Here is a 17,751-nt window from a genome sequence, read left to right on the forward strand (position 1 = left end):
ATAACCCCTGAAGATTTTGAACAGGTGGATCCCTTACTTAAACTTCCTTAAACAGCTCTGAAACGATAGGGCCTAGCATTATCGTCCATAAATTATGTTTTTCAGATTAGGATTGAAATGCATCAGAGAGGGTTTGGGTGATCCTGGCACAGTCAGGCAGGTAAGGCTCATCATCAGCTCAGGGCCCTCTCCCCTCTAGTCTCCCTCCTCAGACAGCAAATGGGTCTTCTCCTAGGAAACGCTGCCTAGTCAAACCCACCAAGAACTGTCTGGAGAATATGAAGGCTCCCCAACACTGCAGCCTTCTGCATTACCCAGATTGTCAGAAGGACTGTGGTCCTGGTGGAATACCTGGGCACTCTCCTAATCTGTGCCAAGAAATGCCAAACCAAGGGCACCAAGAACAATGGGGAGCCTGACGACTGTGTATTTGGGATGCAAGCAAGACATTTCAAAGGCGAGGAGCGCATATTTATCATGCTTTTTCTGAATCTTGCCAATCACATTGCTGTCAAAAGGGACAGAAAATTCAATGATATAAATAATTTCTATACAGATTTTGTGCCAGCTCTCCTGACCTAACTACTGGATGGATTTCGATGAAACTTTCAGGGATGATAGCATGTATGCTGAAAGGTATACAATGAACAAACAATCCCGACCTCCGGCTACTGGGAAGGGCAGACAACCCAAAATGTGAAAATCTTCCACCCTGAATATCTCCAAAACTATAGGAGATAAATGGACCAAATTTTCACTCATTGTAGGCAACATCATTTCACATCGATTCAATGCATAGCGGAAGTTGGCCCCCATGATAAAGTTGAAAAAAACCTGACCTTTTTGCTGATTTTCAGGTTTTGATGGTGCCTGTCTTTGAAAATCTTCTTCTCCAGAACGGCATATAGCACAGACGAGTTTGATGTGCCGTTTGAGAGCCAATACCTTGCAAAAGCTTAAGTTCTTCAAGGAATGTTGATATATTGAACACTGTCGAAGTTATCGCCCGTGAAAGTTGGTAAAAGACGCGTTTTCATAGGGTCTATATAAATGTCATAACTCGGTGAAAACACGATGGATTTCAAGATACCAAACTGTAGATAATTGAATGGAAAACATATTTGCTTCACATTATGGTTATGTTAAAATCAATACTCATGTCGCAATTACAATGCAAACACAATTTTGGCATTTCCTGCAAGAATCAAATTAAGTTTTAACAAAATGTTCCTGTCCCCGCGCTGGCAAAGAGATTTTTATTTTTAACGTCGCAGTGTCAAATTAGAACTCGAGTTTCTCTTCACCTGCATTACACTGGGTTAGCACTGAATGTTCACAGAAACACATGAGAGTTCAGGAAATAGTCGATTCTTTAACAGTGAATGAGTAGAGTTTTGTGCCGCATTCAGCAATATTCCAGCTATATGGCTGCGGGTTGTAAATGATTGAGTCTGGACCAGGCAAATCCAGTGATCAACAGCATGAACATCGATATGTGCAATTGGGAACCTATGCCAGGCCGTACCTCCTTTGTTCTTAGGTCTACAGTCAAAACAATTAGTGTTGTGGAAATGTCAGGCTCTAATCTTTCCAGTAGTTTGTATATTTGACTGTGCCTTCCTCTTTGTTTTTTTAATTTTGTGTTCGTGTCAGCAGCGTTGAATCAGTGCCAAAGGAATGTAAAAAACACTGTAATGGACGGTCCAGCTGGCGCCCAAAGAAACTGTTCAAGTGAAGATAACCACGGTGGGTGTATAGGGGAAGTCTGAAGGTCGCAGAGCAAAATCGCCAGCTCATTTGCAGGGAAAACCAGAGGAGCTGCACTTCTGATACACATTAATTTATGACATAACTACTTTTTATCTGGAAAGCAAAATGGCCTGCAAATTTGCAGGGAAAACCAGAGGAGCTGCACCTCTGTGCACCCCAATTAGATATATTGTAGGTACATGGTATAACCAAAATGCCAGGAGCCAACTATCACGTGAAGCCTACGCTGAGATCCTATCAGGCCATTTATCCCTTTAAAAGCAAAGAGGAAATATCACATATTGCAAACCAGATATACGAGAATCCGAGGTACTTCTGACTTCGAAACCCTGCTGGATAATTCATATGTTTTCCTTTCAAACCAAGAGAAACAAATCCTGGAGTGTTCGGGCTACACCTTCTACGAGCGATACCAGATTCCTCAGCAATTTCTTGAACTCTATTTGCTGCTCTTTCCCGAGTTCGTAGGAGACGACAAAATAGTCGATTTTGTGTACCTCTACCCAACACACCAATTTCGACCTGCAGCAGGTAAACTACGAATTATTCTTGCAGACTGCCCAGAATCCAAGGGCAAACACAACAAGTGCACCGACTGTCTCGCCACCATACCAAAACTCCCCACCATCTTCGACGATGACAACTCGACTTGCAAGTGCGGTGCCATCGACCACTGCGTCTGCAGCAAGAAATGCATTCCATGCCCAAAAAATAAAGACATGGACTGCTCACCACACCAACGCCTCCCGCTCGAGGTTCCAGAAGAAATAGCGCTTGATGGCCGTTTTGTGAACATAGAGAACCTGTACGACCACAGCTGCGACCAGTGGACTATTTGATATGCACGCCTCCTCAACAAATCGGTGGATAATTGACCATGCAAGATAGATTCTTGTGTCTTCTGACAGATAGCGGTTAAAGAGCCACCATAAGCATATCGGGAAAATATTCAACACACACCATTACCCAACTATGGCGGACCCAAGGACACGGAAGTAGCAGCCCCTCCATGCAGCGAACACCGAAAAGCTGCCAAAGTTCTGGAAGCAGTCTACCTGTGCAGAAAGTTTGCCGTAGCCAAATACGAAGGGAGGAATAGACTATCTCTGCTTCTCAAGTCATCGAGTGGAGAAATGTTTCCAGCCTATGGCTACAAGATACGAGAAACAGTCCGAAATGCCGGGGGATAGAACGCCTACGGTTGGTGAGGGAACCTTTTCTTTGCAGACGTGGCAAAATCTTGCGCTCACCCACATCGAAAAGGAAAGACGACAGAAAAGTTGAGATGCTGCTTCCAGACCTTTGGCGAGAATATGTTCTATGGAAAAAATAGAAGACACTCCCTCAATATTTTTTTCTACATTGACTGGATGTCAACAAAAAATATACATTGTTTGTAGTTCAAGATGCATGCAAACATACATCGTTCATAGTCCGAAATGCATGCAGATGAAAAACATACATTGTTCATAGTCGTGAAATGCGTGCAGATGAAAAACATACATCGTTCGTAGTCCGAGATGCATACAGATGAAATCATGCATCGTTCGTAGTCCAAGATGCATGCAGACGAAAAACATACGTCGTTTGTAGTCTGGACGAAAACATACATTGTTCGTAGTCTGAAATGCATGCAGACAAAACCATACATTGTTTGTAGTTCGAGGTGCACACATTTTAGTTCATGTGGAAGGGGTCCCTGGAAGGCATTTCATGCTTTATGTCGTCCTGTTTGTGTATGGGGTGCACGAACTGTGAATCATCTTGTTTGGCTGATGTGCAGTGCTTCCAGGTTGTGCACAAGACCTTCCACAGAGCTAAAGCAGTCATCGTAATATATACAAAATTCTTGGTTGATTCTACCATTGGCCCAACCTTCTGTATATCAAAATGGGTATCTTCTTTTTCCTCCATGATGTCTTCTATATTCTCCTTGACTGCTTCCATATCCTCTTGGAGTTCTTCCTTGTCCTTGTCCAGCTTAGAAAAGATGTCGACCAACATATCTTTGCAACACCATCTTTGCGTTTTGCTCTGAACGAGTCTCAATCTTCCACAGACGATCTTAGAAGTCCTGGATGGTTGGATTTGGGGATGTCTCAATAGAGGGCAAGAGGCCCGAAGGTTCTGCATCAGACTATACTCCTGCGCTAGAGGGTGCAATCGGATTTGGAGCTTTCTTGACAGCAGGCAAGAGGGTTGAAGGTTCTGCATCAGGATTTTGCCATATCTCGTACAACCTTGTGGACCCAATACCGAAGCGTTTTTATCCCCCCGTCCGTCCATCCGTGATCATTTTGTTTCCGAAGCATAACTCAGAAACCATTCAATATTTCCAGACCGAACGTGATAGATATAGTAATCTCAGCCTATAGTTGTGCCTTTTGCTATTAACAGATTTTTGGCATTTATATTTTTTTTGTTTTTCCATGGAACATTTTGGTGTTAGTCATATGGTCGGGTGGGCTTCGTTTCCGGAGCAGAACGCAAAAACTATTCAATATTTTTCTGCAAAACTTGGTAGGTATATCAGTCAGAAGCTTAAGTGGTGCCTTTTGCTATTTACATGTTTTTCTGATATATTGTTTTCTCTGTTTCTATGGAAACGTTTCAGACTTATTCTCAAAATGGAGGGATATATTTTTCTGCAAAACTTGGTAGGTATATCAGTCAGAAGCTTAAGTGGTGCCTTTTGCTATTTACATGTTTTTCTGATATATTGTTTTCTCTGTTTCTATGGAAACGTTTCAGACTTATTCTCAAAATGGAGGGATGGGCTTCGTTTCCGGAGCAGAACTCTAAAACCGTTCAATATTTTTTCTGCAAAACTTGGTAGATATATCATTCAGAACCTAAAGTGTTGCCTTTTGTTACTGACAGGTCTTTGTGATTTATTGTTTTCTCGGTTTCCATGGAAACGTTTTGGACATAGTCTCAAAATGGAGGGATGGGCTTCGTTTCTGGAGCAGAACTCAAAAACCGTTCAATATTTTTTCTGCAAAACTTGGTAGATATATCATTCAGAACCTAAAGTGTTGCCTTTTGTTACTGACAGGTCTTTGTGATTTATTGTTTTCTCGGTTTCCATGGAAACGTTTTGGACATAGTCTCAAAATGGAGGGATGGGCTTCGTTTCTGGAGCAGAACTCAAAAACCGTTCAATATTTTTTCTGCAAAACTTGGTAGATATATCATTCAGAACCTAAAGTGTTGCCTTTTGTTACTGACAGGTCTTTGTGATTTATTGTTTTCTCGGTTTCCATGGAAACGTTTTGGACATAGTCTCAAAATGGAGGGATGGGCTTCGTTTCCGGAGCAGAACTAAAAAAACATTCAATGTTTTTCTGCAGAACTTGGTAGACATATCAATCTGAATCTATAGTGGTGCCTTTTGCTATGTACAGGTTTTTGTGAATTATTATTTTCTTGGTTTCCATGGAAATGTTTCAGACATGGTCTCAAAAGTGAGATGTGTGTTTCGTTTCCGGAGCAGAACTCAAACTCTTCTTAATATCTGTCAGTGTTACTTGGTAGATATGTGTGGCACACCCCAAAGTGGTTTATTATTTTCTCTGTTTCTAGGGAAACGTTTCGAACTTAGTCTCAAAATGGAGGGATGGGCATCATTTCCGGAGCACAACTCGAAAACATCTTCATATCTTTCAGCAAAACTTGGCAGATATGTGAGACAGGCCTGAAAGTGGTGCCTTTTGCTATTTACAAAGTTTTTGACATTTTTGTTTTTCCAGGTTTCCATGGAAACAATTCTGACTTAGTGACAAAATGGAAGGATGGGCTTCATTTCCGGAGCACAAGGCAAACCTAATCTCAAAAACATCAAGTAGCTGTCAGATGATTTGTCCTTTCAAATATGTGGGGGCTGGGGGGATATGTCATCTTCTGATGATTCTTGTGTTATCTTGTAATGAAAAATATATTTTATTCATATTCAGGGTGGATCAACTATTTGGTCAAATGAATCACTGTCACTAGAGTATGCATCAAAGACTGGAGGAAAATACTGCTGCTGTGTGAAAATGAGGAATGATTCAGCCAGGTGTTTACCTGCTGGGCAAAGTTACACCAATTGTTCTGCAGAGTGTGTTGAAGTTGTTAAAGGTACGTGTACAGTAACATTTAGATAGTTTTAAAAGTTTGCTCTTAAGTATAAGAATATTTTTTGTCATTGGATCAACTCTTGACTGATTATGAGAGGTAAAATATCAGAAGTTCTATTTTGTTTAAGTATCCTGAATAGCAAGAGAAATACAGCTGTTTTTTTTTCAATTTCGTAAATAGAAGATGTAAACATGAACACTTACTTTTAATCTTTATATCCCCCTGGCATGTAATGCGAGGGGAGATATTCGAAGCTTGATCTGTCTGTCCATCCACAAGCAAACTGTAGCGCAAATTGGTTGCGCAGCATAGAGAAAACGACCAGTCTTTTCACATGCAAGCCAAGAGAGCAAAGGTTGGCAACATACTTTCCTCGCTTCAGTTCCAAAAATATTTGTCAAAATAAAATATCGCCACCATCAAAAGTATACACCCATTTCTTCACTGGGTTGTGCTCTCACATTTCCAACCCCGTGTTGAACAATTATTCTCGTGAAATATTTTTTAGTCAACATTATAAGCGCAACTTGGGGTAAATTAGACCGTTCTTTGCCTCCATTCCTCCTTCCGGCTTCTGGTTCAAGGGAGTGAAGGAAAAGAAGGGTATTAATCCACATGGAATACTTACAGTAACCTCCCCAGCTTCGCCCAGTGCGCCAGAAGTGTTTTTATGTAGAATAAATGTTACGAAATTCTACCAATAGTGACAACTGATAAGACAAATAAAATATACTCCAACAGATTCATGACAAAATTAGGCAATATGGTATGTCTTTTTAATTTCTGCTTATTCTTAAATGTTGAATAACACATTTTTCATATGAATAATTACTAAACATGGGGGAGGAAATGTGAGAGCACAGTCAAGTTAGGAAATGGAAGTGTACTTTTGATCGTGGGGACATTTTATCTTAACATAAAAAATGTTTTTCCATCCGAAGTGAGGAAAGTTATGGTGCCAACCTTTGCTCACTGTGCTTGCATTTAAGAAGACTTATCATATTCCCTATGCTGCGCAACCCCATTTGTGCTACAGTTTGTCTGTGGTCCATCCATCCGTCCATCTGTCCATAATCTTTTTGTTTGAGGAGCATAACTCAAAAACCGTTCAGTATTTTTAGACCAAAATTGATAGATACAGTGATCTGAATCTATGGTTGTGCCTTTTGCTATTTACAGATTTTTGGATTTTTATTTTTATCATCCTGTGCCCCATTGTTCAAAACAACCTTAGCTAAGATCAACCTTAAGCACTAAGGTTAGAGTTACGATCACCTTAAGAAAAAGATACTCCTGTTGCACTAAACAACCTTAGGGCAACCTTAACTTGGGCTCCAACCTTAGCCATAACCTTAACCCATGGATGCTGAGGTTTTTTTTCAGACGCACATTTTCATAAGGTTTGAAAAGGGAACGTTGTGCGAGAATTGCGCTAGTGTGGTCCTGGATCTGTGTACGGCTATAAAATTACACAGAAATGTAAAATATTTCATTTCCTATCCCATAAATATAACTGCGACAACCTCAGGGATTTGAGAAATAGATACTGCTAAATGTTGTCCAAAACTTTTGTGTGCGTTAAAAATCAGTAAATTTCTCCGTTTTCATCGTGTATCAATAAAAGTACTCTGCTTTGATTTTTTAAATTTATCATTTTTATGAAAAAAGTGAGTGTAGAAAATACAGCCTAATGTCAGAACGACATAAGTGTATATGAAATGAGTTAATGCACAACGTTATACGCTCAGTGTTAAAAATGGCCCTCAATAAATGTCAAAAATGGATTCTCTTCAATAATGTCCACAGGGAGATGATGCACGCATAAAGATAAGGGGGCATAACCCCGCTATGCTTTACATCAGGTCAGTGTAACTAAGATAACATGGAGAGAATTTGCTGTGAATCCGGACAGTATATTTTCGTAATGTTTTGTACACACTGAACCTATTCCAATACAAACTTCCCCAATGTGAGCAGAGACTTTTTGGAAATTTTCACAGTTTATAAGGAAAGATACCAATGTACTACATGTACCGATTTGGATGGCAATACATAATTTAGTTCTTAGATTCCCAAATTCTGCTGTTTGTGTAGATGTATTTTGATTAATTTTGCATCACTATTAACGGAGTAACAGACACATCTTCAAATGTAATAACATTATATAATAACATAACTGAAAATGATGCAACTTTTTAGTTGACGTCATGGCATGTTTTGTGCATTTTGTGACGTCGGAAAAAGACGACACTGCTTTGCTGATAAGTATATATCTCACCTAATTTCCATTGAATATGTCAAAGGTACCGGCTTGTATGCCAGAATTCAACACACTTTAGACAAAGCGAAACAGTGTCCTGAATATATCAACAATTAGACGGTTTTACTACGAGTCTTATTGTGAGCAACACCACGCACCTGCCTGGCATCAATTTAGCGTAAATGAATATTCATTTAGGACATAAACATTTATGATTATGTTATTTCTCTTCATAGGTATGTAATGAAAGGTAAAAAGAGAGAACTGTTAGATTGTGTACGTAAGGTTTGTCCAAATTAAAACATGACCTGTTATATATTCTTAAGCAGTTTTCGTATAAATATTGAGTTAGATATCCTAGTTGCTATCAAAATATGTTTCAAAACGTTTTTGACAAACTCGCACCTGGTCAAAATACGCAAAATATACATCACAATACTGAAAGTGCAATCGGAATGATATGGACATTGCCTAGTATGTGCAACAATGTTGACGTGTGACATCACTACCCATGACCGATTTCTTTCAAAATGGCGGCTTCGCTGACAAGGGTACATCGGATTTGTCGAGGAATCTTGCCTTGATTCAGGGATCTTTTGAACATAAATATGAGATGTAAGTAATCAGAATTATTCTAACTATCTGTGTATTGTTATATGTATTTATCGTTTGCAATGTAAATGACGGAAGAAGCCAGAAATGCCGATAAGTACCCTTGTCGTTCTGCTTGATTTTGCAGTCATGGCATCACACTGCACGGAAACTTTGACAGTTGCTTATGAATCATTAAATGATTGCATTGTATATTTTTTGCTGGAAAATTTCCGAAAATGCCATGTAGTGTAAAATCGGATTTTTTCTTTGTTTACATTTGAAACGCACAGTCTTTCGAACACCGCGTTCGTTCTCGTTTGTTTTATGTAGACAGTTGGTGTTGGTGACGAAGACCATTTGTAATTTGACTCTATGATGTGTGGAGAATTCAATGATGCATTTGTCGCAGCAGACTATGAAGTATACGTGATGTAATGGGCGTCTCAATATCGGCCTTGTCAAAACATGATTTTGTAAACACTATCCAATATGGCCGAAAGCGCACTTCGGTGTTCGTGTAAGTGTATTTTCGTAAACATCCCAACCAATTCTTGGTTCATCGGCGACGTTTCAGAATTATCTTAATTGGTTTTCATGAAAACTTGATATCAGTGATCATTAATATGCTATTTTTGACATTTCCCTTTTCTGTACACTCTGTGCTTCCTCAAAATAAAAGCAGCCGCCATATTCCCTTTCCAACCATAGAGACGCTAAGGTTGGGTCGAACCAACCTTAGTTATCAACCTTAACTTAAGGTTAACCTTAGTTGAGGTTGTTTCGTGCAACGGGAGACTAATGTTACAGGGATAAACCTGACTCAGAAAACATGAGAGATAAAATCTCACATGGGATCAAAAGCATGAGATTTTTTCAAATCTTATGAGATTTAACTGTTCATGATCGTTAAGAAGAAAAAGAATACGAGACAAATAAGACATTGTCATAATCAATTTCAAGTCAAGCAGTCCTGAATTACAATGAATTAAAAGTCTGTAGATCCACTAGCATCATCATTGGTGTCTGCATTCTGGTTGTCATCAAGGTCAACCAGAGGCATATACTGCCAACTAGCAACTCTAAGGTCAAAGATGAAGTTTATGTTTATCAAGAGAAAATATCAGCTTATAAATCATTATTGCTACTGCATATCATACACCAGTTGAAAGGACTAATCTTACTGTTTATAAATATGAAAGTAATTTTTATCATATTTTTCACGTAATACGACTACAACTTAAATAAGTTAATTTATTAATGAAACTGCAGGCATACACATTTATATGTCTAGATGAACCATAGAGGAAGAAAAAACTGGAGCCTTTTTTTTTATTTGTAACAAGTCATGACATCCCCTTCACTTTTTCTTTCATATGTTCATTCATACACGATCAGAAAATTATTCTAGAAAGATTTCTGAAGTAATATGTATGGTCGTGTATTTCCCGATATCAGTGGCAATTTGCTTGGTAACATGATACAACAGCGTGAAAAACCTCTGTTTTAAAATCTTGTCTGATAATGAATAACATGTGAGGCAATTCGTTTTATGGCGGGTATTATTCGAAAGCTCTGAACATGAACAAAATGACTGTATCCTTGCCAAGATTATTTTCATAGTTGTAAGAAGTGGTTTTATTGGATAAACATTGGTTTCCAATGACACTTTTTAGCCTCAGTCTGCAGTAAGGATCGTGACTGGTCAAAATCAGACAAGTGACCTAAGTCAGCCAATCAGATAACAGCAATGGATACTGTACCCCCCCCTGCTCCCCACCACAAACGAAAAAGAATGACATGACACGATCACGCAATAAAGATTGAAATAGTAAGTTATAATGTTCGTTAGACAATTTTTATGAGTACTGTTGTTGATTTTGTTCTTCAGTTTATGTGATTTGTATAATTATATCCTCTACGCATTGTTGATTGGCTTACTGAGAACTCGGGTCTGGACCCGTTGCTGAAGCAGAGACCATATAATAGATATGTCTCTGGCCGAAGCATGTGTGTGAGAATAGTTTTTTTTCAATAACATTGCGGAAAATAGTTTACAATTCTATTCCTGTCGATAAAATATGTCCATCTGAAATATAATAAGTGTTGACAGGCTTTATGAAGAGTGATGGATTTGATAAATGAATCTAGGTTCCTAAAAGTATAAATAATTTTGATGCAACTACTGACTTGGTCGTTTTTTAGACCTACAGCTCCTGGGGACTGGTGATGTCTTGGCCAATTTTTCGGCCTATGGTGTTGAATAGGTCAAGTTGTTTCTTCGTTTTCATTCGTAGTCTTTAAGAATTTAAAGATTTTAATATCGAATAAGATGGTTTCGTTAGTAGCCTCCCTTTGTGTGACGTTGCAGAACACAACTTCCGAATGTGAACTCTGTACACCGTCGCACAGTGCATAAACAACACAGTACTGCAAGGTTCAGAGTTTGCCATACGCCTTGCAGCGCAGCTCATTTTGTGCAGCACTGTGTAACGATGTTCAATGTTTCATACCAGAAGTTATGTTTCGAAGATTAAAAATAGGTAGAAAGCAACGGGAATATCTTGACAGGACAAAATAATGACAAATCCTTTCTCAGTAAAACAGATTTAAAAACTTCCTATCATAAAGGTGAGCAGGATGGGATTTAATTCGCTGCAGGTAGATTTGAGTGCGATTTCAAAGCAACTAGTGCAAGAAAATCGCGATATCGCAACCCAAGTCAATCCCTGACCTTAGTAAAGGTCTAAGGTTGAAATCTTAGAGATAAGGTTGACCTTGAGAGATAAGGTTGTTTTGAAAAACGGAGCATATAGTCAACGCCTCGTCTGTCTCTCCGTCCATTATCGTGTTGTTTCAATATTTTTTGTCCAGATTTGATAGATACAGTAATATGAACCTATGGTTGTGCCTTTTGATAATTACAGATTTTTGGCATTTTTGTATTTTTTTTGTTTTTCCATGGAACATTTTGGTGTTAGTCTTATGGTTGGCTGGGCTTCGTTTCCAGAGCAGAGCTCAAAAACCGTTCAATATTTTTCTGTATTACTCGGTAGATATATCAATCAGAACCTGAAGTGGTGCCTTTTGCTATGTAGAGGTTTTTGTGATTTCTTAGTTTCTCGGTTTCCATGGAAACAGTTCAGACATAGTCTCAAAAGTGAGAGGTGTGTTTTGTCTCCAGAGCACATCTCAAAAAGTTCCAAATATCTTTCAGCAAAAGTTGGTAGATATATGTGGCACACCTTAGTATCGTGCCTTGTGCTATTTACAGGTTTTTGTGATTTATAATTTTCTGGGTTTCCATGGAAACAATTCGGACTTGTCTCAAAATGGAGGGATGGTCTTCATTTCCGGAGATCAACTCAAAAACTTCTAAATATCTTTCTGCAAAACTTGGCAGATATGTTGGGGAGACCCTAAAATGGTGCCTTTTGCTATGTACAGATTTTTGTGATATATCATTTTGCTAGTTTCCATGGAAACGATTCTGACTTAATCTCAAAATGGACGGATGGGCTTTGTTTCCAGAGCACAACTCGAAAACTATTTAATATCTTACAGCAAAACTTGGCAGATATTTTTAGGCAGACCAAAGTGGTGCCTTTTTCTATTTACAATGTCTTGGCATTTTTATTTTTCCTTGTTTCCATTGAAACATTTCAGAGTTAATCTAAAAATGGACGGATGGGCTTTGTTTCCAGAGCACAACTCGAAAACTATTTAATATCTTTCAACAGATCTTGGCAGATATATGACACAGATCTTGAAGTGGTGCCTTTTGCTTTTTACAGATATGGCATTTATGTTTTACATGATTCCATGGAAGCAAAGCAAACTTAGTCTAAAAAAACATTTAGGAATTGTCAGAGGTTTTGTCCTTTCAAATATGTAGGGGCTGGGGGGGATATGTCATCTTCTGATGACTCTTGTTGTGATTTATTATTTTCTTGGTTTCCATGGAAATGTTTCGGGCTTAGTCTCAAAATGGAGGGATAGGCTTTGTTTCCAGAGCACAACTGAAAAACCATTTGATATTTTTCAACAGATCTTGGCAGATATATGAGACAGATCTTGAAGTATTGCCTTTTGTTGTTTACAGATGTATGGTATTTATATTTTTTATGATTTCCATGGAAACGATTCAAACTAACCAAGTAATCAAGTAACCATCAGATGATTTGTCCTTTCAAATATGTGGGAGCCGGGGGGATATGTCATCTTCTGATGACTCTTGTTGTGATTTATCATTTTCTCAGTTTCCATAGAAACGTTTCAGACTTTGTCTTAAAATTTAAGGGTGGACTTCGTTTCCGGAGCAGAACTTAAAATCTGTTATGCCGGGGGATATAGTCGACGCCTCGCCTGTCTCTCCGTCCGTCATCATTTTGTTTCAGGAACATAACTCAGAAACCGTTCAATATTTTTAGACCAAACTTAATAGATATAGTAACCTCAGCCTATGGTTGAGCCTTTTGCCATTTACAGATTTTTGGCATTTATATTTTTTTTGTTTTTCCTTGGAACATTTTGGTGTTAGTCTTATGGTGGGCTGGGCTTCGTTTCCGGAGCAGAACTCGAAAAACAGTTCAGTATTTTTCTGCAAAACCTGGTAGATATATCAGTCAGAAGCTGAAGTGGTGCCTTTTGCTATATACAGGATCTTGTGATGTATTATTTTCTCGGTTTCCATGGAAACCCTTGGACTTTTGGAGGGATGGGCTTCGTTTCTGGAGCACAACCCAAAAACGTCTAAATATCTTTCTGAAAAAGTTGGCAGATATGTAGGGGAGACCCTATGGTTGTGCCTTTTGCTTTTGTGATTTATCATTTTGCCAGTTTCAATGGAAATGATTCTGACTTAGTCTCAAAATGGAGGGATGGACTTCGTTTTCGGAGCACAACTCAAAAACTATTACAGCAAAACTTGGCAGATATTTGTGGCAGACCACAAAGTGGTGCCCTTTGCTTTTTACAATGTTTTGGCATTTTTGTTTTTCCTGGTTTCCATTGAAACAGTTTCTGACAAATGGAAGGATGGGCTTCATTTCTGGAGCACAAATCGAAAACTATTTCATATCTTTCAACAGATCTTGGCAGATATATGAGACAGATCTTGAAGTGGTGCCTTTTGTTGTTTACAGATGTATGGCATTTATATTTTTCACGAATTCCATGGAAACAATTCAAACGTAGTCTAAAACACAATAAGTAACTGTCAGATGATTAGTCCTTTCAAACATGTGGGAGCCAGGGGGATGTGTCATCTTATGACTCTTGTTGAACTTTGAAAAATAATTTCAAGAAATTGGACAGTGAGAATATGACTGAATATATTTTGCGATATGAACAGAGGTACAACAGGTCATAAACGTTTGACATGAATCTCTCAGATGCAGTATTACCTTTCAATTATTGGACAATGCAGACTTAGAGGTGAAAGAAAGACAATTAGCACTCACAGCATGTGGAGATAGTTCCATGAAGTGTGCCATGAAAAAATTCTTTAGGGGTAGTATGAACCAGAACACAGGAACATAGGCTATCCAATTAAATTAAGAATCTGCATATTGGACCCAAACCAAGTTGGGACAGAGAAATCAAGGTTATGACAAGCTCAAACAACTCACAGAATAATGCACCAGCAAGAGGTACAAAACCTATCAATAAGTTTGGACAACGCTCCCAATGTGCTGTCTGTCAGAGCCCATATCATTTGGTTATTGCGTCTCAGTAATTTATCTCTAGAGAAAGCTGGAACCATTCTCTCTCTGAGGAATGATGGTGCAATTATGTTTGGACAGCCTTAGGCTTTACATCAAATGGACACCAATGTGTCAACATACTGAACAGAAGAGAGCGGAGAGAGCCGAAGTGAAGAAGTTTTAACAGATAATAAGGTAAAGCATGACCATGAGACTGATTATATAGAAGAGACTCTGGAACCAGCAGTCGAAGTTGATGATGAAAATGAAGACTATCATGAAAGAGAAAAATGCCAGACCTTGTGAGAGACCAAAGATTGGATATTTGATGAAATTCCAGGATGAAAGGACAGGAAATATGTGTGTAGCTAAAGTGTTGAGTCAAGCTGGCATGTCAACAGGTAAAAACAATGACTGGTACAACATTGAGTTTTTGAGCCCTGAGGGCATTTCAGGAGACAGAGTAGTATCTGTTGACAATACATTTTTAGTAAGCTTGGTGATTTAGAGCTGGACATTTCTCATGATCGTCACCAAGATGCTGACCAGAGTGAAGAAAAGGAAAATGTTTGTGTTGTGGACTATGTATTCTTGCTGACACCAAACTACAGAATATAATATGTTTCTTCAGGGTGATGGACAGAAGTATATTACAAGATGGATATGCAATCTGACAGAAAGTTCCAAGAAAAATAATTCCCAAACCTCTTCTGGTTGCCAGAGGATTTAAAGAAATAGACAAAAGAAATCTTCCAAAAGATTCCCTAACATGTTCAACAGGATCTTAAGGCATTATTTGCAATTATGGCACAACAGCAAAGGACACCATGCTCCATAGACTTAAAACAGCATTCTTACAGGGTTCAACTTTAACCCCCAAGGGAAGCTCATCTGAAAGGAAGCCTGTGAAAACTACAGAAATGTGTGTATGGCTTTACAGATGCATCACTATATTGGTAGAGCAGGGTCTGTGCAGTCTTGCAGTCAAGTGGAGCAAGAATATCTAAAGTTGACCTGTTGTGTTTTACTTCATAACAAATGGAAAACTACAAAGTGTGCTGGCTAGCCATATGGACGATTTTGTGGGGATGGAGTTTGAAGAAATTGTCATCACGTCAATTAGAGAGTCACTTAATGTTGGATGTGAAGAAAAAACTACCTTCAGTTGACATCAAACTGCTCTGTGACAAGATGTGACCCTGAAGTTCCAACACCTTGAACCCTGAGAATCCGTACATTTAGTGGTCTTTAGCGATGCTTCTTTGGGTAACTTGCCTGATATAGCAAGACAAGGTGGTCATGTGATTATGCTGGTAGGAGATGATGGCAAGTTCTCTCCCTTGTGTTGGCAATTGAGGAGAATCAGGCGCGTTGTATGAAGCACGTTGTGAGACACTTGCATTAGCAGAGGGAATAGATAACAATATTCCTCAGCACCCTCTATTCAGAAGTTACAACTGGTGGGACTCATGAAGCAAGACTTCCGATACAGTTTTTTGTGGATTACCACTCTCACTTTGCTGCAGTAAAGTTTATTTACTTACCTTACCATAGGTCTATAGCATATTACCTCAAGCTTCGCTTAGTAGGAGATATGACAGAGTTGAATTGCTTTTCAATCTTGAATGGCTACCTGGAATTCGACAACTGTAATGATACGGAAGTATCTGCATCTCCCCACTGCGAGAGAACTTCACTTTTACTTCAAGCGCTGTCTTGTCTAGACGTGTTTGAGTTGCTACCTTTTTTCAGCTAATAAAATTCGATTTACTACGCTTTTGCACTGATTCCTTTTACAGGTTCTTGGTGTTGGGGTAGGTAATATTTTTCAATCTTTGTGTCGGTTATAGCATATAAATTTGTTATCGTACCTCTTGTTGGCTACCTCGGACGAGACACTGTCGTGTGTCTCCTATTTTCGATGTTGCATCTGTAATTTTATGCGGATCCGTTTTCTTTGTTGGCTGTTGGTTTCTGTTGATAATTCTTCCGCCGTATCTAAGCTTTTGTGTTTCATTTTTTGTCAGATATTGCTGTATCTAGTGTAAATTTGCTGTCCTTATCAGAGGGGCAACCATTTCACTTGTCATTTGCAAAGCAGCTGCTGCATGTGTGAGTGGAGCAGTACATTACGTGGTAAAGGGTGTTCTTCATTTATTCTTATTGTCAGGTTTATATTTCGTTTTGTTATAGTACTTGTGTATGACACAACACTTGTACATGGTGTGTAAAGGCCTTAAGTCTGACAAAGATCCGGTGGTGTCCGGATTGTGCTACGGTGTCATGCACCCTTGAGCAACATTGTGTGGTGTGTACGGGTTTGACAGGTTTTAAGTTTAAAGTTTTCCTGGCTGTGGATAAGAAGAGGAAAACTCAGAAGTTGTGCAAGATGTCCCATTCGCCTGCATCTTCATCAGGATCCAGGTTGTCGGTGCCTTGTACACTGGCGTTACAGCCAGTGCTGGAGGTGCCAGGGGCGGCCTCTGATGCTTCGTCGAGAGTGGAGCCAACGCTAATGCAGACACTGACACCGTGTCATGACTGGGACCTCCCATCCCCAGCCGTGCCAGTTTTCCCTACACCGATAGGCGGGAGACTGGACATCCTTTGGAGGAACTGGTCCATCCTCGAAAATCTTACGTTACCAGAATCCTAAAGAAGGGCTACAAATTACCGTTCATACAACCTCCACCATTGACATCTCAGTCATCGGCGCAGGTGTATCCAGAGCCGCAGGACCAGTTGCTGGCAGACAACATCAAGGTGTTACTAGGGAAGTATGCTATTGAGGAAGTGTTGGACTCAACCACTTGGCAGGGTTCTACTCTCTTTCTCATTCCCAAGAAGGATTCCGACAAGTTAAGCATGATCCACAACATGGCAGCGTTCAATGATCGTTACTTGATGGAGCCTCCTCACTTCAAGATGGTGTCTCAGGAACAGCTGCGCCTCAAGCTGGTCACGTGAATGTGGCCGTGCAGTCTCGACTTACAGGATGCGTATCTGCACGTCCCCATCTACCTGGCTTGGAGGCAGTTTCTGAGGTTTGTGTTCGACGATCGACATCACCAGTGGCTATTTACTAAAATCACGACGCCCATCAGTCGGTTTCTCCATCTCAGGCAGATAGATTTCGACCCATACATAGACAATTGACTTCTCATCTAGTTCAAACCTCAGTTGCTACGCAGACAGCTAGACTTTGCCATCCGTCTCCTATAGCAGTTACAGTGGATAATGAACCGGGAAAAATTGCAGTTGCATCCCACGCAGGAATTGGTGTTTATTGGGGACCTGTTCCAGACA

At 39.5% G+C, this 17,751-nt stretch overlaps 1 protein-coding gene across 4 annotated transcripts in view; it reads left to right on the forward strand.

Moving 5' to 3' along the window:
• LOC137287118 (uncharacterized) overlaps positions 1-17,751 on the forward strand; it is a 142,982-nt gene that overhangs the window by 70,651 nt on the left and 54,580 nt on the right. For all 4 annotated transcript variants that reach the window (XM_067819284.1, XM_067819257.1, XM_067819266.1 and 1 more), the window contains one exon: positions 5,724-5,889. In XM_067819284.1, the coding sequence (XP_067675385.1) occupies positions 5,724-5,889 (166 nt within the window). The remainder of the gene's footprint in view (positions 1-5,723; positions 5,890-17,751) is intronic.

The sequence above is a fragment of the Haliotis asinina genome, chromosome 1, assembly GCF_037392515.1.
Source record: "Haliotis asinina isolate JCU_RB_2024 chromosome 1, JCU_Hal_asi_v2, whole genome shotgun sequence".
Classification (NCBI taxonomy): Eukaryota; Metazoa; Mollusca; class Gastropoda; order Lepetellida; family Haliotidae; genus Haliotis; species Haliotis asinina.